General features: G+C 44.7%; 1 protein-coding gene across 5 annotated transcripts; it reads right to left on the bottom strand.

Annotated features, from left to right (window-relative positions):
- Positions 1–479: 479 nt before the first annotated feature.
- mtg1 (mitochondrial ribosome-associated GTPase 1) lies at positions 480–21076 on the bottom strand. Of its 5 annotated transcripts, none has more exons than XR_010464869.1 (12): positions 20829–21074; positions 18903–18967; positions 17298–17402; positions 15347–15433; positions 9353–9409; positions 5313–5403; positions 5132–5193; positions 4941–5037; positions 3583–3664; positions 3305–3417; positions 2905–3083; positions 480–1492 (listed from the first exon to the last, which is right to left on the bottom strand). XR_010464869.1 is itself a non-coding variant. In XM_029669974.2 (11 exons), exons 1-11 carry the CDS (start codon positions 20929–20931, stop codon positions 2986–2988), a joined length of 960 nt encoding a protein of 319 aa, XP_029525834.1. In that variant the 5' UTR covers positions 20932–21074; the 3' UTR covers positions 480–2985. The 5 variants fall into 5 exon arrangements, 3 of the variants coding, with proteins under 3 accessions (XP_029525834.1, XP_029525835.1, XP_064879489.1); XR_003864492.2 differs by having other exon boundaries at positions 480–1047; XM_029669974.2 differs by having other exon boundaries at positions 480–3083.

Below are 21076 nucleotides of genomic sequence, written 5' to 3'. Positions count from 1 at the left end.
CAACCCCCTCTTTTACGCTACTGCTACTCTCTGTTCATCATATATGCATAGTTACTTTAACCATATCTACATGTACATACTACCTCAATCAGCCTGACTAACCGGTATCTGTATGTAGCCTCGCTACTTTTATAGCCTCGCTACGGTATTAAGCCTGTCTTTTTACTGTTTTATTAACCTACCTATTGTTCACCTAATACATTTTTTGCACTTTTGATTAGAGCCTGTAAGTAAGCATTTCACTGTAAGGTCTACACCTGTTGTATTCAGCGCACGTGACAAATAAACTTTGATTTGATCCAATCAGAACCAACATTTACTCTGTCATCATCTTCGACACGATATTCCTCAGATATGTTTACATCTTAGACAATATATTGTAGATGAGTAAATTATTTACACTATTTATGGATTAATAAGGCTAAATAATCAGCATACATGTAGAGGTGTAACGAAGACGCTGTGTGTCGAGAAGCAGGTGCAGGTGAAACGTTTAATAAAACAAACATGGAATGAGACAACATAACAGTAGGGTCTATGCATAAACACAGGATAAATACTGACTGGGGAAGGAACCTAAGGGAGTACCAGATATAGGGGAGGTAATGGAGTCCAGGTGTGCCTCATGATGATGTGCAGGTTTGCGTAATGATGGATCCTAGGACCAGCGGTTAGTATACCGGCGACATCGAACGCCCGGAGGGGAGGAGCGGGAGTAGACATGACAGTACTGCCCCTCTGATGAGCGGCTCCAGCCGCAGGACGACGCCAACCAGACGGAAGACCCGAGGACGAGGAGCGGGTCGGTCCAGGCTGTGAAGGTGGAAATCACGGATGATGTTGGGATCCAGAATGTCCTCCACCGGAACCCAACACCGCTCCTCTGGGCAATACACCTCCCAGTCCACCAGGTACTGGAGCCGACCCCCACGACGTCAGTAGTCCAGTCGGGATTTGATGGCATAGGCCGGACTCCCGTTGATGTCCAGGGGGGGTGGAGGGGTGTCGTTGGGGACAGCATCAGCTAGAGGATCAGGAACCACCGGCCTGAGAAGGGAGACATGAAAAGAAGGTGAGATATGGTAGTCACTGGGAAGCTGTAATCTATACGTCACCTCGTTGACCCTCCAGAGGACCTTGAACGGCCTCACAAACCGGGGGCTTGGTTTCTTGCAGAGTGGGATGTTCCTGTTGGGCTCCACACCAACCTACGGGGACCACCCTTAATGAAAGAGATGAGAGTACCAACGCTCCCGAAGTAGGTTATCCTGACAGATGGCCATTGCAATGAGTGCGTGCAAGGAGAGGTTGTCGTCTCGACAGGCCAGTTCCATCTGGACCTCCTCGCACAGTCCTCTTCTGAATAGTGTACGAAGCGCCGGCTCGTTCCAGCCGCTGGATGCTGCTACTGTCTGGAAGGTGAGCGTGTACCCTGCAGCAGTCTGGACCCCCTGCCGTAATTGGAGTAAACGCTCACCAACCTCTCTGCCATCTGGTGGATGATCGAATATACATTTAAACAGAGCCATGAACCCTTCATATGAATCTAGCTCCTCCTCCTCTCTTCCAGATGGCCGTGGCCCATTCCAGATAAAGGGGAGGTAATAAGTGAGGTAATGGAGTCCAGGTGTGCCTCATGATGACGTGCAGGTGCGCGGGATGATTGATGCCAGGTGTGTGTACTGATAGACCCCAGGACCGGTGGTTAGTATACCGGCAACGTGGAACGCCAAAGGGGAGGAGCTGGAGTCGATGTGACAAGAGGGGCCTTGTGGCTCGTTCTACAGGTCTGCTATCCTGCCCTGGTGAGGCAAAGCTATTTTAGAGTCGGGGACAGAAGTCAGGATGGCCAGACATTGGTGGGAACTAAAAGGTATTGTTAAAAAGGAGCATTGACAAGTCAGCATCACATGATTTGTGAGACAAATCTCTCACTTAGTCTCAGTAGCTGTCCAGTGTTCCAGATTTGAATGAAATTTGACCTAATAATGAATTACAATACGAGTGAAAGAGGTATTAAAGTATGTTAAAAAGCAGCTTTTCTGTGTCCCCCTGCTTGTCCTATTCACAAACAACAGAATGGTGCGGGCGTATACTGGTTATTATAAATATGAATTACAAGTAAACATCTGAGTTTCCAGCTCAGCCAATGAGCCAACATCTTGCCAAAGTATGTGAGGTCACATAATATCAGGAAATAGCAAGCATTTTTGAAACCGTCTGTTTCAGATACAAGTTTGAAGTGGGGTTTTTGGTGAGTCAACATCATTATTTAGTGTACAGAATGAGCTGTTAAAAATGGGATCTTCATTGAAGTTACTTTCACTAACAACAAATCTCTCTCATACACCTAAGAAGCTATATTTATATATCAAATGGATCGCTAGCATACATTGTGAACTGTATACACTTAAATATGTGGTTTTTATAGGTAAACATTTATGCCCCTGCAGGCTAATTAACACAACTAAGTTCTTAGACACTGACTTTCCATGACTGTGTCAGCAATAGTTGTATTGTTCCTATGAATGAGTGACGACTGCCAGCTACATAATTATTTCTAAAACGTTCATGACAAAAGCAATGAGTAAACAGAATTGAAATGTAATCGACCCCATCCATGAATCGAATGCCACACCCAATCCCAAATCAACCCCCTATCCCTAACCCACTACTCCCTTCCCAAAGCACTTTCCCCTCGCCGGTTACTGTACAATTCCATTTAAAACTGTTGTGCAATCAAGACACTGTACATAAAATACATTTTATTATGATTGTGTGCATTTACACTAACAGGTACATTATGTACAAACAACAGTGTCGGCATTCTTACTGATCAGCTGCTCTGTGTTGGGTGAGACTAGAGAGCAGAGATGATAAACCAGTCTACTGTAGAGAGGATACCTGCACTCTTGAGTTTCCTACAAGGTCTCTGGTGAGAGAGTGATCAGTCTGTGTTGTAGTCAGTCTGTGGTGTGGTAGTGGTCAGTCCAGCATGACCCGTCCCAGCTCTCCCTTCCTGAACGCTCTGATGAAATCATAGGCTGCTGCGGTGTAGTTAGGCACTGTGAGGGTGATGTTACCTAGGGAACACAGAGATTAGGTACATACACCATTAGCTTACAAAAGCCTTTAATAAGGCAAGTATAAAGATTTGTCTCGATGCCAAAACTTGACCCTGTAATAGTTGTAAGAACTGTACTATTACTCTGCAATTACTATGTAAATTGTTATATGTAAATACAATTTACTATGTAAATACACAGTTTTACTATATATTTAGTATGATATGTTTTACTCTTACCCACTCCAGTGATGGCTTTAACCCGTTGAGTCTTTCCCAGTTTGACAGCGATACGTTTCAACACCTGCTGGATGTCATCACTAGGCTCACTGAGATCATACCTCTCCACGTAACTACACACACACACACAGACACACCACACACACACTTCATGTAACTAGACACAGAGAAACACTCAACTCCCAGGTTACTAAACACAGCGACAGTCACTTTTGAGTATCTCAATGGATTCAATGTCGCTGCAATATACAATATTGAAATCAATGCTTTGCCTGTACCTGTACTTCTCCAGTCTATTGAGAGAGAACAGTAGGTAGTCTGCCATGATGTCTTCTCCTACTAGATGGTCCAGGATGGTTCCTGACAGTAACAGCAGAGGAGGGAGTCATCATTACAACGGCCTTACTGCATGTCCTGCTGATAATCACATGGCTTGATGTGGAGTCACTGTGTCAAAGGGCTGCCATATAATTCACACATGCTTCGATTGTTATATGATTGAGAACATTGGAAAATTCATATTTATCCATACAGTGTGAGAGGCCCATCAGAGCTTGGCTGTTGTTATATTAGATTCCACTGGCGTCCCGAGTGGCGCAGTGGTCTAGGGCACTGCATCGCAGTGCTAGCTATGCCAGCTAGAGATTCTGGGTTTGAGTCCAGGCTCTGTCGCACCTGGCCGCGACCCGGAGACCCACGGGGCGGCGCACAATTGGCCCAGCATCGTCCGGGTTAGGGGAGGGTTTAGCCGACAGGGATGTCCTTGTCCCATCGCGCACTAGCGACTCCTGTGGCGGGCCGGGCGCATTGCACACTGACACAATCGCCAGGTGTTTCCTCCAACACATTGGTGCGGCTGGCTTCCTGGTTAAGTGGGCATTGTGTCAAGAAGCTGTGCGGCTTGGTTGGGTTGTGTTTCGGAGGACGCATGGCTCTCAACCTTCGCCTCTCCTGAGTCCGTACAGGAGTTGCAGCGATGAGACAATTGGATACCACGAAATTGGGGAGAAAATAAATAAATAAACAATATATTAGCTTCCACTAGGTGGCACTGTAGCACTATGGAATACAGAGACCAGGTGGGTCCAGAACCATATATGTAATAGAACACCTTCCTAATATTGAGTTGCACCCCCTTTTGCCCTCAGAACAGCCTCAATTTGTCAGGACATGGACTCTACAAGGTGTCAAAAGTGTTCCACAGGGATGCTGGCCCAAGTTGACTCCATTGCCTCCCACAGTTGTGTCAAGTTGGCTAGATGTCCTTTGGGTGGTGGACCAGCAGCATTCTTGATACACACAGGAAAATGTTGGGCATGAAAACCCAGCAGCATTGCAGTTCTTGACACACTCAAATATTGGTGCGCCTGGCAACTACTACCATACTCCGTTCAAAGGCACTTAAATCTTTTGTCTTGCCCATTCACCTTCTGAATGTCACACATACACAATGTCTCAAATATCTCAAGCATTAAAAGTAATTATTTTACCCGCCTCTTCCCTTTTATCTACAGTGATTGAAGTGTATTTAACAACTGACCTCAATAAGGGATCATGCTTTCACCTGGATTCACCCGGTCAGTCTATGTCATGGAAAGAGGCTACACATCATTTGCCAGACCTAGTCTGTACTCACCACATAGGGCTAGCTTCATGCCTGTCTCCAGACTCTGTATCTTCGGAGGAAGGACACCAGGCGTATCTAGAAGATGGATGATGGGTCTCTCACACACCTCACAAGAGGAACACACAAACATTGAGTAAGTACTGAATATACACAAAAACAGACAAGTGACAGGAGCGCAGACAGGTGAAACCATCACTCACCTGTATTCTAGTCAACACTGCTTTGGTAATGCCTGGTTCCCCTCCTACTTTTGACCCCCGACCTAAAGGTAGAAAAAGATGGATCATCATTACTTCAACAAGGGTTCAATGAAATGCACATGACAAAACTATGCAAGGATTTATCCTAATCCCTATATCTCATTGTAACGTTAAGTTGTACCTTTCTTGAGGTTGGTTCTCCTCAGAGCATTGATGAGTGATGACTTTCCAACGTTGGGCACCCCAATCACCATCAGACAGAAGTTGGTGTTCTGAACATTGAATAAACACACGTCATAACATGACCACATAATATGACCGTAACCACATTCAGACTAGAGGTCGACCGATTAATCGGAATGCCCGATTAATTAGGGACGATTTCAAGTTTTCATAACAATCGGAAATCGGTATTTATGGACACCGATTTTGCTTCTTTTTTTTTACACCTTTATTTAACTAGGCAAATCAGTTAAGAACACATTCTTATTTTCAATGACGGCCTAGGAACGGTGGGTTAACTGCCTCGTCCAGGGGAAGAACGACAGATTTTCACCTTGTCAGCTCGGGGGATCCAATCTTGCAACCTTACAACCTTACAGTTAACTAGTCCAACGCAATAAAGACCTGCCTCTTGTTGCACTCCACAATGATTCTGCCTGTTACGCGAATAGTACGCCAAGGTAAATTGCTAGCTAGCATTAAAACAATCAATCATAATCACTAGCCAACTACACATGGTTGATGATATTACTAGATATTATCTATATGCGTTGCGTATAATCTGACTGAGCATACATGCATACAAGTATCTGACTGAGCAGTGGTAGGCAGAAGCAGGCGCGTAAACATTCATTCAAACAGCACTTTCGTGCGTTTTGCCATCAGCTCTTCGTTGTGTGTCAAGCATTGCGCTGTTTATGACTTCAAGCATATCAACTCCCGAGATGAGGCTGGTGTAACCGAAGTGAAATGGCTGGCTAGTTAGCGCGCGCTAATAGCGTTTCAAACATCACTCGCTCGCTCTGAGTCTTCTAGTAGTTGTTCCCTTGCTCTGCATGGGTAAAGCTGCTTCGAGGGTGGCTGTTGTCGTTGTGTTCCTGGTTCGAGCCCAGGGAGGAGCGAGGAGAGGGACGGAAGCTATACTGTTACACTGGCAATACTAAAGTGCCTTAAGAACATCCAATAGTCAAAGGTTAATGAAATACAAATGGTATAGAGATAAATAGTCCTATAATTCCTATAATAACTACAACCTCAAATTTCTTACCTGGGAATATTGAAGACTCATGTTAAAAGGAACCACCAGCTTTCATATGTTCTCATGTTCTGAGCAAGGAACTGAAACGTTAGCTTTCTTACATGGCAAATATTGCACTTTTACTGTCTTCTCCAACACTTTGTTTTTGCATTATTTAAACAAAATTGAACATTTCATTAATTATTGGAGCCTAAATTGATTTTATTTATGTATTATATTAGGTTAAAATAAGTGTTCATTCAGGATTGTTTTAATTGTCATTATTACAAATAAAATGAAATCGGCCGATTAATCGGTATCGGCTTTTTTAGTCCTCCAATAATCGGTATCGGTGTTGAAAAATCATAATCGGCAGACCTCTAATTCAGACCACACAAAAGACCGTTGTTTACCCCCTCTATTCACCATACAATCCTCATGACAGCAACTAAAACACCAAAGTAAAATTAATCACAACCAGATCAAAAGGACAACTAAATGATGTGGAACACAACAAACTTCCTGGTCAGACGCAGGTCAGAACTGTAACATTATGATTATATCATCCTCAGCCATGACACACAGGGTGCTGTAACAGCCTAACCTCCAATTACTGATTGAAGTGAATTTGTAAATCATGGAAATAAATGGAATTTAATGCGCCTTTTCATTGAAAAACAATCTCAAAGTGCTACAGGGAAATGCAGAAAAAGATAGAAAAACAAGACAGACAATATAAGGACACAATTAGACAGGGCAACTGACAAAGAACACAGCTGACGCTACAAGGACAAAGACACCAAGGATCTTTTCTAAAGAGGGTGGTTTTTAGGCCAGTTTTAAAGGAGCCCAGAGTCTGTAGTGCTGTGAGTGCATTCCAGAGGCGGGAGGGCGGTCGAGCCAGTGTTAATTTCGTCAAGAAACATGGGTGACAAAAATATTCGTCAAACACCTATTTTTTCAGTGGCAAATTGACGAGACTATAACTGACTAAATAGACCCAGAGAAAACTAACACTAAACAAAAAATAGTTTTCCATTTCACTTCACTAAAACGAGACTGAATTATCTATGTGACGAAACTCTGACAACTAAGTGGACTGGACAAGAGTTGGAGAGATTGAAAGCTTTTCAGTTATGAGGACAAGTAAAATTACCAGCACAGATGCAAAGCATTTTCTTCTTTGCTTATGGCCTTATAGAGTTGGTTGAGAGCGGTCTTAGTGCCAGCTTCGTTTTGTGGTGGTAAATAGACGGCTACGAATAATACAGATGACAACTCTCTTGGTAGATAGTGTGGTCTGCAGCTTATCATAAGGTGCTCTACCTCAGGTGAGAAATACCTCGAGACTTCTTTAATATTAGACATCGAGCACCAGCTGTTATTGACAAAGACACACACCCCCACCCATCATCTTACCAGAGGTAGCGTCTCTGTTCTGCCAGTGCATGGAAAATCCCGCTAGCTCTATATTGTCTGTATCTTCGTTCAGCCACGTTTTGGTGAAACACAAGATGTTACAGTTTTTAATGTCCCGTTGGTAGGATAATCTTAATAGTAGGTCATCAATTTTATTTTCCAATGATTGACGTTAGCGAGTAGAATGTAAGGCATTGGGAGTTTACTCGCTCGCTTTCAGATTCTCAGAAGGATCCTGATCTGCGTCCCCTTTTCCGGCATCTTTTCTTCACACAAAAGGTGTGGATCTGGGCCTGTCCAGTGAATGCAGGATATCCGACAAAATAATAAACAAAAAAAATGACAAAATAGCACAATTGGTTGGGAGAATGTAAAATGTCAGCCATGTTCTTCAGCGCAATCTTTACATGATTCCATGTGTTATTGCATAGTTTTGATGTCTTCGCTATTATTCTACATTGTAGAAAATAGTAAAAATAAAGAAAAGGCCTTGAATGAGTAGGTGGTCTAAAACTTTTGACCGGTAGTGTAGCTATTCAGCAGCCTGACGGTCTAGAGGTAGAAGCTATTGGCCAGTCTTCGTTTTAGCCATAACGCTCCTGTACTGCCCATGTCTGAGTGATGGAAGCTGGGAGAACAGGCCGTGGTATTGTAGGTGTCCTGGACGGCAGGCAGTATGCACCCAATGGTGCGTTCAGCTGACCCTCTGTAGTGCCTTGCGGTCAGTGACAGTGGAGTTGCCGTACCAAGCTGTGATGCAGCCCAACCGTATGCTCTCTATGGTGCTCCTTTAGAACACTGAGGGCACTTTGGGATAGGCCACACTTTTTCAACCTCCTGAGGTTAAAGAGTCCCTGTTGTGCCTTCTTCACCACAGTGTCCGTGCAGAGTGCATTGCAGTTGTCCAGCCTTGAGGTGACAAAGGCATGGAAGAGCCTCTCTGCATCAGGGTGGGACAGAGTTTGGCAATGTTCTTGGTGATAAGAGTGATGCTTGATGTGATTGTCGAAGGTTAGAGAGGAGTCAAGCTTAATGCCCAGATTGTAAACATTGGATGAGAGGGGGATGTTCTTGCCTGTGAGGTGGGTTATCGGTGAGTGATTTTGCTGCTGTTGAAGGAAGTTTTGCTTCATCCAAGCCCTTATATCCTCAAGACAGGTGTTAATATGAGCAGAGGGACTTGGTGAAATTTTCAGATACAGCTGTGTCATCAGCATAGCAGTGGAATGAGATTTAATTACAGCTGATGACACGACCGAAAGTAAATAGAATGAACAGGATGTGTCCCAAGAACGGATCCTCGTGGGACAACACAACTGAAAAACGAGCTCAGGGCTGGTCCCGTAAGCATTCCAGGAGGATGGAAAGGAGACTGGACACACTAACATAGCTTCAAATTGACAACCAAATGAACTGGAATTTAGGGTAGTTAAACCTCTCATTTGTTATCGTCTAAGACTGAACGTAGCCCTATACTACACATTTGTTTTTTTTCTAAACACAAAATCTAAACCAATCAGCCAATCAATCATTCCTCAATCAGTTGTAGGCTGTGACCTCACCTCCTCTCGGTGGAAGCGTGGCTGGCTCTCGATTAATTCTGTGACCATGGGAACCAGCTGCAACAACAGAAAGGAAGATTAACAGAGTAGGAGAGAGCTGTCACAATGTTACTAACTCGGTCTTCTGTGGAACTGTTATAACCAAACTGCAAAGTCACCCTTTCTTAAAGGAAAGATTCACCCATTTTGAATGTTATATTGTTTTTGTGCATCTCTGAGTGATCTATCGATTCCCGGGGTCATTTCATGTGTATCTGAGCTACTGCCGTTAAAGCAGACAGAAACTCATCTGGTATGACGTAGCATTGCACCTCAGCCACGCTCAAGGTTCTAAACGACATCATAACCACCATCGATCGATAAGAGACATTACTGTGCAGCCGTATTCATCGACATGGCCAAGGCTTTCGACTCTGTTAATCATCACATTCTTTTTGGCAGACTCGACAGCCTTGGTTTCTCAAATGATTGCCTCGCCTGGTTTACCAACTACTTCTCTGATAGAGTTCAGTGTGCCAAATCGGAGGGCCTGTTGTCCGGACCTCTGGCAGTCTCTATGGGGGTGCCACAGGGTTCAATTCTCGGGCCGACTCTCTTTTCTGTATACATCAATAATGTTGCTCTACCTGCTGGTGATTCTCTGATCCACCTCTACGCAGACGACACCATTCTGTATACTTCTGGCCCCTCCTTGGACACTATGTTAACTAACCTCCAGACGAGCTTCAATGCCATACAAATCTCCTTCCGTGGCCTCCAACTGCTCTTAAACGCAAGTAAAACTAAATGCATGCTTTTCAATCGATCGCTGCCCGCACCTGCTCGCCCGTCCAGCATCACTACTCTGGACGGCTCTGACATAGAATACGTGGACAACTACAAATACCTGGGTGTCTGGTTAGACTGTAAACTCTCCTTCCAGACTCACATTAAGCATCTCCAATCCAAAATTAAATCTAGAATCGGCTTCCTATATCGCAACAAAGCATCCTTCACTCATGCTGCCAAACATACCCTCATAAAACTGACCATCCTACCGATCCTCGACTTTGGTGATGTCATCTATAAAATAGCCTCCAACACTCTACTCAACAAACTGGATGCAGTCTATCACAGTGCCATTCGTTTTGTCACCAAAGCCCCATATACTACCCACCACTGCGACCTGTACGCTCTCGTTGGTTGGCCCTCGCTTCATACTCTTCGCCAAACCCACTGGATACAGGTTATCTACAAGTCTCTGCTAGGTAAAGCCACACCTTATCTCAGCTCACTGGTCACCAAATCAAATCAAATCAATCAAATTTTATTTGTCACATACACATGGTTAGCAGATGTTAATGCGAGTGTAGCGAAATGCTTGTGCTTCTAGTTCCGACAATGCAGTGATAACCAACAAGTAATCTAACTAACAATTCCAAAACTACTGTCTTATACACAGTGTAAGGGGATAAGGAATATGTACATAAGGATATATGAATGAGTGATGGTACAGAGCAGCATACAGTAGATGGTATCGAGTACAGTATATACATATGAGATGAGTATGTAGACAAAGTAAACAAAGTGGCATAGTTAAAGTGGCTAGTGACATAAGAATGCAGTCGATGATCTAGAGTACAGTATATACATATGCATATGAGATGAATAATGTAGGGTAAGTAACATTATATAAGGTAGCATTGTTTAAAGTGGCTAGTGATATATTTACATCATTTCCCATCAATTCCCATTATTAAAGTGGCTGGAGTTGGGTCAATGACAGTGTGTTGGCAGCAGCCACTCAATGTTAGTGGTGGCTGTTTAACAGTCTGATGGCCTTGAGATAGAAGCTGTTTTTCAGTCTCTCGGTCCCAGCTTTGATGCACCTGTACTGACCTCGCCTTCTGGATGATAGCGGGGTGAACAGGCAGTGGTTCGGTGGTTGATGTCCTTGATGATCTTTATGGCCTTCCTGTAACATCGGGTGGTGTAGGTGTCCTGGAGGGCAGGTAGTTTGCCCCCGGTGATGCGTTGTGCAGACCTCACTACCCTCTGGAGAGCCTTACGGTTGAGGGCGGAGCAGTTGCCGTACCAGGCGGTGATACAGCCCGCCAGGATGCTCTCGATTGTGCATCTGTAGAAGTTTGTGAGTGCTTTTGGTGACAAGCCGAATTTCTTCAGCCTCCTGAGGTTGAAGAGGCGCTGCTGCGCCTTCTTCACGACGCTGTCAGTGTGAGTGGACCAATTCAGTTTGTCTGTGATGTGTATGCCGAGGAACTTAAAACTTGCTACCCTCTCCACTACTGATCCATCGATGTGGATAGGGGGTGTTCCCTCTGCTGTTTCCTGAAGTCCACAATCATCTCCTTAGTTTTGTTGACGTTGAGTGTGAGGTTATTTTCCTGACACCACACTCCGAGGGCCCTCACCTCCTCCCTGTAGGCCGTCTCGTCGTTGTTGGTAATCAAGCCTACCACTGTTGTGTCGTCCGCAAACTTGATGATTGAGTTGGAGGCGTGCATGGCCACGCAGTCGTGGGTGAACAGGGAGTACAGGAGAGGGCTCAGAACGCACCCTTGTGGGGCCCCGTGTTGAGGATCAGCGGGGAGGAGATGTTGTTGCCTACCCTCACCACCTGGGGGCGGCCCGTCAGGAAGTCCAGAACCCAGTTGCACAGGGCGGGGTCGAGACCCAGGGTCTCGAGCTTGATGACGAGCTTGGAGGGTACTATGGTGTTGAATGCCGAGCTGTAGTCGATGAACAGCATTCTCACATAGGTATTCCTCTTGTCCAGGTGGGTTAGGGCAGTGTGCAGTGTGGTTGAGATTGCATCGTCTGTGGACCTATTTGGGCGGTAAGCAAATTGGAGTGGGTCTAGGGTGTCAGGTAGGGTGGAGGTGATATGGTCCTTGACTAGTCTCTCAAAGCACTTCATGATGACGGAAGTGAGTGCTACGGGCGGTAGTCGTTTAGCTCAGTTACCTTAGCTTTCTTGGGAACAGGAACAATGGTGGCCCTCTTGAAGCATGTGGGAACAGCAGACTGGTATAGGGATTGATTGAATATGTCCGTAAACACACCGGCCAGCTGGTCTGCGCATGCTCTGAGGGCGCGGCTGGGGATGCCGTCTGGGCCTGCAGCCTTGCGAGGGTTAACACGTTTAAATGTCTTACTCACCTCGGCTGCAGTGAAGGAGAGACCGCATGTTTTCGTTGCAGGCCGTGTCAGTGGCAATGTATTGTCCTCAAAGCGGGCAAAAAGTTATTTAGTCTGCCTGGGAGCAAGACATCCTGGTCCGTGACTGGGCTGGGTTTCTTCTTGTAGTCCGTGATTGACTGTAGACCCTGCCACATGCCTCTTGTGTCTGAGCCATTGAATTGAGATTCCACTTTGTCTCTGTACTGACGCTTAGCTTGTTTAATAGCCTTGCGGAGGGAATAGCTGCATTGTTTATATTCGGACATATTACCAGACACCTTGCCCTGATTAAAAGCAGTGGTTCGCGCTTTCAGTTTCACGCGAATGCTGCCATCAATCCACGGTTTCTGGTTTGGGAATGTTTTTATCGTTGCTATGGGAACGACATCTTCGACGCACGTTCTAATGAACTCGCACACCGAATCAGCGTATTCGTCAATATTTCCATCTGACGCAATACGAAACATGTCCCAGTCCACGTGATGGAAGCAGTCTTGGAGTGTGGAGTCAGCTTGGTCTGACCAGCGTTGGACAGACCTCAGCGTGGGAGCCTCTTGTTTTAGTTTCTGCCTGTAGGCAGGGATCAGCAAAATGGAGTCGTGGTCAGCTTTTCCGAAAGGGGGCGGGGCAGGGCCTTATATGCGTCGCGGAAGTTAGAGTAACAATGATCCAAGGTTTTACCACCCCTGGTTGCGCAATCGATATGCTGGTAAAATTTAGGAGTCTTGTTTTCAGATTAGCTTTGTTAAAATCCCCAGCTACAATGAATGCAGCCTCCGGATAAATGGTTTCCAGTTTGCAAAGAGTTAAATAAAGTTCGTTCAGAGCCATCGATGTGTCTGCTTGGGGGGGTATATACGGCTGTGATTATAATCGAGGAGAATTCTCTTGGAAGATAATGCGGTCTACATTTGATTGTGAGGAATTCTAAATCAGGTGAACAGAAGGATTTGAGTTCCTGTATGTTTCCTTCATCACACCATGTCTCGTTAGTCATGAGGCATACGCCCCCGCCACTCTTCTTACCAGAAAGATGTTTGTTTCTGTCGGGCGCGATGCGTGGAGAAACCCGTTGGCTGCACCGCGTCGGATAGCGTCTTCCCAGTAAGCCATGTTTCTGTGAAGCAGAGAACGTTGCAGTCTCTGATGTCCCTCTGGAATGCTACTCTTGCTCGGATTTCGTCAACCTTGTTGTCAAGAGACTGGACATTGGCAAGAAGAATGCTGGGGAGTGGTGCGCGATGTGCCCTTTTTCGGAGTCTGACCAGAACACCGCCTCGTTTCCCTCTTTTTCGGAGTCGTTTCCTTGGGTCGCTGCATGCGATCCATTCCGTTGTCCTGTTTGTAAGGCAGAACACCGGATCCGCGTCGCGGAAAACATATTCTTGGTCGTACTGATGGTGAGTTGGCGCTGATCTTATATTCAGTAGTTCTTCTCGACTGTATGTAATGAAACCTAAGATGACCTGGGGTACTAATGTAAGAAATAACACGTAAAAAAAAAAAAACTGCATAGTTTCCTAGGAACGCGAAGCGAGGCGGCCATCTCAGTCGGCGCCGGAAGTAGCAGAACCCACTCGTAGCACGCGCTCCAGCAGGTATATCTCACTGGTCACCCCCAAAGCCAATTCCTCCTTTGGTCGTCTTTCCTTCCAGTTCTCTGCTGCCCATGACTGGAACGAATTGCAAAAATCTCTGAAGCTGGAGACTCACATCTCCCTCATTAGCTTTAAGCACCAGCTGTCAGAGCAGTTTACAGATCACTGCACCTGTACTTAGCCTATCTGTAAACAGCCCATCTACCTACCTCATCCTCATACTGGTATTTATTTATTTAGCTCCTTTGTACCCCAGTATCTCTACCTGCACATTCATCTTCTGCCGATCTACCATTCCAGTGTTTAATTGCTATATTGTAATTACTTCGCCACCATGGCCTATTTATTTTCTTAACTTACCTCATTTTTACTCACTGTATATAGACTGTTTGTTTTCTTTTGTTCTACTGTATTATTGACTGTATGTTTTGTTTATTCCATGTGTAACTCTGTGTTGTTGTATGTGTCTAATTGCTACGCTTTATCTTGGCCAGGTCGCAGTTGCAAATGAGAACTTGTTCTCAACTAGCCTACCTGGTTAAATAAAGGTGAAATAAATTGCGGTAAAACTGCTCTCACTACACTGGAAGTTAATAGGAATACAACTTTTAGATCGCAAAAATGTCTATTATACACGTCAGATTTCAATTCTGGCCGATGTCACAACGCGAGAGTTTGTCTTCTCTGCTATGAGCTATTTGATCATATTTTTGCGATATTCCTACCTAGAGAAATTTGTAATTTGATAGAGGGTCCACCACATTTCTTCTATTTGTCGGCCTCCGCAGTCCAGGGTGCATTGCATGGCAGTTGCGAATGTCGTACTCCACTCTGCGAGGCACATCAAACTGAAAATTACTCCTAAATTGATAGCTGTAAAATCGCCTAAACAAACTAAGTCACTGATATTCTTTGGTATTAAATGTGTGTAGTTAAATTAGCTAGCTGCCCTGCTAGCCAGCCAGCCCAGAGAGGGAATTGTGAGTTTTGTAGTCGACTTGAGCTGCAAAAGATTTCTACAATTTTCACGTTGCTACCAATCTTATATATAACAAAATAAAACATTTGTTCACCAAAAAATATTGTTCTCACACATTAGTGTTATATTTACCACCATTTATATTTATAAGAATTTTTGGTTTTGGGTGGATATTTCCTTTAAGGATCTCACAGGCTCTCCCTCTCCTTTGTTGATGTTGTTCTCCATCTCTCTTACCTTTTTGACGTTGTCATCTCTCTGTCTGAGGCAGTCTGTGAACAGGACCTTCTTCACTCCATGTCTTTCAAGCTGTTTCAAAATCATCTGGAGAGCAAAACATTCAGATCAGGACACACAAGTCTGCATCAGGACTACATACAGCGCTGCACTGGACGCTCGGTCTCAATTCATTATACAGAGGCCATTCCAATTCATCTACTGCACGACTGGCCATATACAGTGGGGCAAAAAAGTATTTAGTCAGCCACCAATTGTGCAAGTTCTCCCACTTAAAAAGATGAGAGAGGCCTGTGATTTTCATCATAGGTACACTTCAACTATGATAGACAAAATGAGAAGAAAAAAAATCCAGAAAATCACATTGTAGGATTTTTAATGAATTTATTTGCAAATTATGGTGGAAAATAAGTATTTGGTCAATAACAAAAGTTTATCTCAATACTTTGTTATATACCCTTGTTTGGTAATGACAGAGGTCAAACGTTTTCTGTAAGTCTTCACAAGGTTTTCGCACACTGTTGCTGGTATTTTGGCCCATTCCTCCATGCAGATCACCTCTAGAGCAGTGATGTTTTGGGGCTGTTGCTGGGCAACACAGACTTTCAACTCCCTCCAAAGATTTTCTATGGGGTTGAGATCTGGAGACTGGCTAGGCCACTCCAGGACCTTGAAATGCTTCTTACGAAGCCACTCCTTCGTTGCCCAGGCGGTGTGTTTGGGATCATTGTCATGCTGAATGACCCAGCCACGTTTCATCTTCAATGCCCTTGCTGATGGAAGGAGGTTTTCACTCAAAATCTCACGATACATGGCCCCATTCATTCTTTCCTTTACACGGATCAGTCGTCCTGGTCCCTTTGCAGAAAAACAGCCCCAAAGCATGATGTTTCCACCCCCATGCTTTACAGTAGGTATGGTGTTCTTTGGATGCAACTCAGCATTCTTTGTCCTCCAAACACGACAAGTTGAGTTTTGACCAAAAAGTTATATTTTGGCTTCATCTGACCATATGACATTCGCCCAATCTTCTTCTGGATCATCCAAATGCTCTCTAGCAAACTTTAGACGGGCCTGGACATGTACTGGCTTAAGCAGGGGTACACGTCTGGCACTGCAGGATTTGAGTCCCTGGCGGCGTAGTGTGTTACTGATGGTAGGCTTTGTTACTTTGGTCCCAGCTCTCTACAGGTCATTCACTAGGTCTCCCCGTGTGGTTCTGGGATTTTTGCTCACCGTTCTTGTGGTCATTTTGACCCCACGGGGTGAGATCTTGCGTGGAGCCCCAGATCGAGGGAGATTATCAGTGGTCCTGTATGTCTTCCATTTCCTAATAATTGCTCCCACAGTTGATTTCTTCAAACCAAGCTGCTTACCTATTGCAGATTCAGTCTTCCCAGCCTGGTGCAGGTCTACAATTTTGTTTCTGGTGTCCTTTGACAGCTCTTTGGTCTTGGCCATAGTGGAGTTTGGAGTGTGACTGTTTGAGGTTGTGGACAGGTGTCTTTTATACTGATAACAAGTTCAAACAGGTGCCATTAATACAGGTAACGAGTGGAGGACAGAGGAGCCTCTTAAAGAAGGTCTGTGAGAGCCAGAAATCTTGCTTGTTTGTAGGTGACCAAATACTTATTTCCCACCATAATTTGCAAATAAATTCATTAAAAATCCTACAATGTGATTTTCTAGATTTTCCCCCCACATTTTGTCTGTCATAGTTGAAGTGTACCTATGATGAAAATTACAGGCCTCTCTCATCTTTTTAAGTGGGATAACTTGCACAATTGATGGCTGACTAAATACTTTTTTGCCCCACTGTACACTCACACAGGTTTGTCTGGATGAAAACACAAAACAACCTGTCTGGATGTCAGACATTGTCATGCATCAACAGAAACAGACAAGCTTCCAGGTTACAGAAACAAAACAATGATCTGCTACAGTAGCCTACATGCTTGGCAGACAGGTCAGCCAGGTCCATCTTGTTCAGCACCAGGAGATGAGGTCTGACGTCCAGACTATCCTGGAAAAGAGGGTTTCTACCCGAGAACGGGATGTTCTACTGTTAAAGAAACTTGTTTGTCATTCGTTTGGGAGCTAATGCAATTCTTCAGGTCTCAAGACAAGGCGACTCATCCTGCAACCGTGGTTGGTGATGTCCATCAGAGGGTATTGGGCAAGGTAGGGAAAGTGAAGTATGCCACAACTGCCCCTTAGAACAAACTTCTCTGGTTTTAAACTGCTTATGTGGCATCAATATGAGCCATAAACATTTGTTATAGTGTCAAAATTGACTACAAAGTGTAAATAGGATCATTTGGTCATAAAGTCAGCCTTAGGTGAATTCTTCATGTCTTACTGGGAGGATGGGTATGGATTACTTACATGGCCACTTTTGCCAATGATGTCCAATTGCCCAGAGACAACACGTTAAGGTCTGTCCCCAGCTGCCACATGGACATGTGTTGTCAAGTCTGCATATGGGTGGAAAGCACAAGCATTTAGCTCGGCAAATAGGAGTGAAAATGGGTTTACATAAATTTAGTTCAAACTTCCAATGCATTTCAACAATGTTGCCAGATGGACAAGAATGGATTACAACCGACATGGTCACTTCTGCTGCCTGTCAACCGTCAAACTACTGGTGTTGGTGAGTATGTTATCTAAGTAAAACAAAAGAAACAAACAAGGGCACTGCGTTCATCCACCTCTGGCCTGCTCGCCTCCCTACCACTGAGGAAGTACAGTTCCCGCGCAGCCCAGTCAAAACTGTTCGCTGCTCTGGCCCCCCAATGGTGGAACAAACTCCCTCACGACGCCAGGACAGCGGAGTCAATCACCACCTTCCGGAGACACCTGAAACCCCACCTCTTTCAGGAATACCTAGGATAGGATAAAGTAATCCTTCTCACCCCCTTAAAAGATTTAGATGCACTATTGTAAAGTGGCTGTTCCACTGGATGTCTTAAGGTGAACGCACCAATTTGTAAGTCGCTCTGGATAAGAGCGTCTGCTAAATGACTTAAATGTAAATGTAAATGTAAGTAGATAGCTAGTACTAGCTAGCTAGTAGCTACTTTTGGTTATACAACCTAATTTTATAATGCTAGCGAGCCAGGCTATCTATGATTCCACAGATGAAAGGGGAATGATTCTGTAGCTAGCTAAATACATCAAGCTAACGTGTTATGTGATGTAGCATTTCAGAGGAAGATGTGTGGGATGTTCACATTGAATACCCCACAAGCTGCTTTCAGCTTGGCTAAAGACAAGGTCAGCTCAGACTTTAGCCTACACGTTTCTGAATTTGCTGACCATTATGAGAAGGGAGAAGTCCTCTACTTCAAAACTTTGTTCTCTTCATAGCAAAGCTAGCTTAGCTTATCTCACTGTACTCACTACTGGCCTTGTTTGTTGTGATTGAATGGCAAAGACACACCCACATCAAACCCCACACTCAAAACTCTTTTGCCTTCAGTCAAGGCCGCTAGCATTTCTTAATGAGCATTGATGAAAAACACCAAATCAGGAAGAGCAATCGCCCTTTAAAGGATATTCTGGCATCGTGGATTTCTAGGATGCAGTCAACATTCTTCACACTGGCCTTCATCTGTTTCAGACCTGAAGAGAGACCAGAGGAGAGGAGGATGAGTTACTGTAACCTTCACTTACTATGAAAAGAGAGTTACACAGGTATCAAGGTTAACGAAGGTTACGTGAGTAACCACGGTTATGTGAGCACTACAATATGGTATCCTTTCGCTCAGCAAGATACATTCCACCCCCCCAACCCACGAGCGAGGCATCGATGCACACTAGCTCCCTGCGGTGGACTGTTCTGTATCACTCCAACAGGAAGGAGTGAGAGTGCCATTTCAACATATTCCACACACATGCATTTGTCACCAATAGCTGATGATGTCTGCGTCGTCTCTTGTGTAGATGGTGAGAGAAGCCGCCTGGAGTGGCCTTGAGGTGAAGGCCCAGCGGAATCAGAGAAGCTGACGTGAGTAGGCCGAGTAACTTCCAGGCACTTTAATATGGACATGGCTCGTCTAAGCCAGAAACAGTCTAGGTAGGCCTGTTATCTTCTCCAATCTCACCTGAGGGAGACGTGTTGTCATAAGAATTGAGTCTATCAACATCCCCAGGAAGACCACCGTCTGTGAGGGAGTCCGGTTTCTCTTCTCCCTGTTTATGTTGAGGTCCAGGTCTTGAATATGCTTCAAGATTATCCTTGTCTGCTGTAGCTTGCTCTCTTGATCGAGCACACACCAGCCAGTCATCCAGGTAGTTCAGCACTAGAATGCCCTGGAACATGATAGGAACTAGTTCTGCGTCCATTCACTTTGTGAATGTATGCGGCACCAATGAGAGGCAGAATGGGAGGACTTTCGTAAGCCACTCCTTCAAAGGCAAACCAGTGGTACTTCTAGTGATCTCGATGAACAGGAACATGGAAGTATTCAAGGCAACCACCATGTCATCCATCTCTGGATAGTGCTCTAGCCCCAAGGACTCTGCATCCATTAGAAAAGTCCACGGCATGGTCTGGTTGTCGTAATGGAAAAGCCCTCCCATTAAGGAAATTAGAAGGGGGGTCAGCAAGGCCATTTTCTTGCCTGCCGAAATACTCCCCCCCTTCTAATTTCCTTCATTTTGTGGCTAGAGTCAAATACTTTATGTGGCACACACTACTGGTCAACATGAGCTACCAAAATGATTCTGAAGTGTGCCAGGCCTTGCAGTCCCAAGATAGAAGGGCGGGGAGAAAAGAAAATGGCCTTGCTGAAATCACCTCCCCTTCTAATTTCCTTAATTTTGGCACTAGAGTCAAATACTTTCTGTGGCACGCATCAGAGTCAAATACTTTCTATAGAACAAACTTCTCGTAACCGAAAACCGAAATTAACTATTAATGTATGTGTTATATTAAACAGAGGAGGGAGTAAAAATGTAGGCAAGCGATAAGAATTTCAGAACAACTTCTAATCGAATAAGAAATGGGAGAGATGACGAATTTTGGCAAAGGGATTTATTTAGACTAATACACTTGAAACAAATAGCCAAACCGAAAACTGCAGACATTACTGGTGCCTCCCCCGCGATCAAAGGACACAAGCTTTCTGCTACTACGATCAGTGAAACGTAGGCTAAATTGTCATCGGAGTGAAGAGCAGAAATCTCAACTAGCAAGCAAGAATCGAGTGCGTGCGCGTTCACGCGAAGGGGGGTGGGGGGGCTGCCCAGGCTACTAGGTTTATGTTAGAAACCTGGGCTAGCTAACTATGTTAGTTAGTTTACTTTTTGCTTTCTTGGATTCTGTATTCATTTTGTGACCTCTAATAAGTCATGTCACATAGTAAGTTAATTACAAGCGTTTAGCTAGATATAGCCAACAACTGACATAAAGATGCCTCGCTAGCTAACACGTTGACCAGAACGCTCACGCGCGTAACGTTAGCTAAGAGTGCTCACCAACCTTTTGCCATATGTCTGGGGAACCAGTGGGCAACCTCTCTGTCGCCGAAGTCAAAGACCGTCCTGAAGTTTGCTGCATTGCGGAGTATCTGATGAAGCCTCATATTCTGATGAAGCCGAAATATTAGTTTCTTTCACGTGTCTGAAGCAATCATGTGTATATGTAAATCGTTGGTCTGAAGTCCTCTGTCATCAACAGCATTTTACTGAAGCCATGTTCACGTTGGTGTTACACTGTTTACATCCCGA

The sequence above is a fragment of the Oncorhynchus nerka genome, linkage group LG10 (genome assembly GCF_034236695.1).
Source record: "Oncorhynchus nerka isolate Pitt River linkage group LG10, Oner_Uvic_2.0, whole genome shotgun sequence".
In the NCBI taxonomy this organism is placed as follows: Eukaryota; Metazoa; Chordata; class Actinopteri; order Salmoniformes; family Salmonidae; genus Oncorhynchus; species Oncorhynchus nerka.
Note: the sequence above shows the minus strand (reverse complement) of the source record. Positions and strands in the feature narration are given on the sequence as shown.

What these genes read in the sequence shown, in the direction of transcription:
- mtg1 (XM_029669974.2), bottom strand. Translation starts at nt 20,931, where the DNA reads ATGAGGCTTCATCAGATACTCCGCAATGCAGCAAACTTCAGGACGGTC. An exon ending in CATGAAGCTAGCCCTATGTG is followed by an intron (nt 3,665 to 4,940) that starts GTGAGTACAGAC and finishes TGTTACTGTCAG; the next exon opens with GAACCATCCTGGACCATCTA. An exon ending in AATAGACTGGAGAAGTACAG is followed by an intron (nt 3,418 to 3,582) that starts GTACAGGCAAAG and finishes GTGTGTGTGTAG; the next exon opens with TTACGTGGAGAGGTATGATC.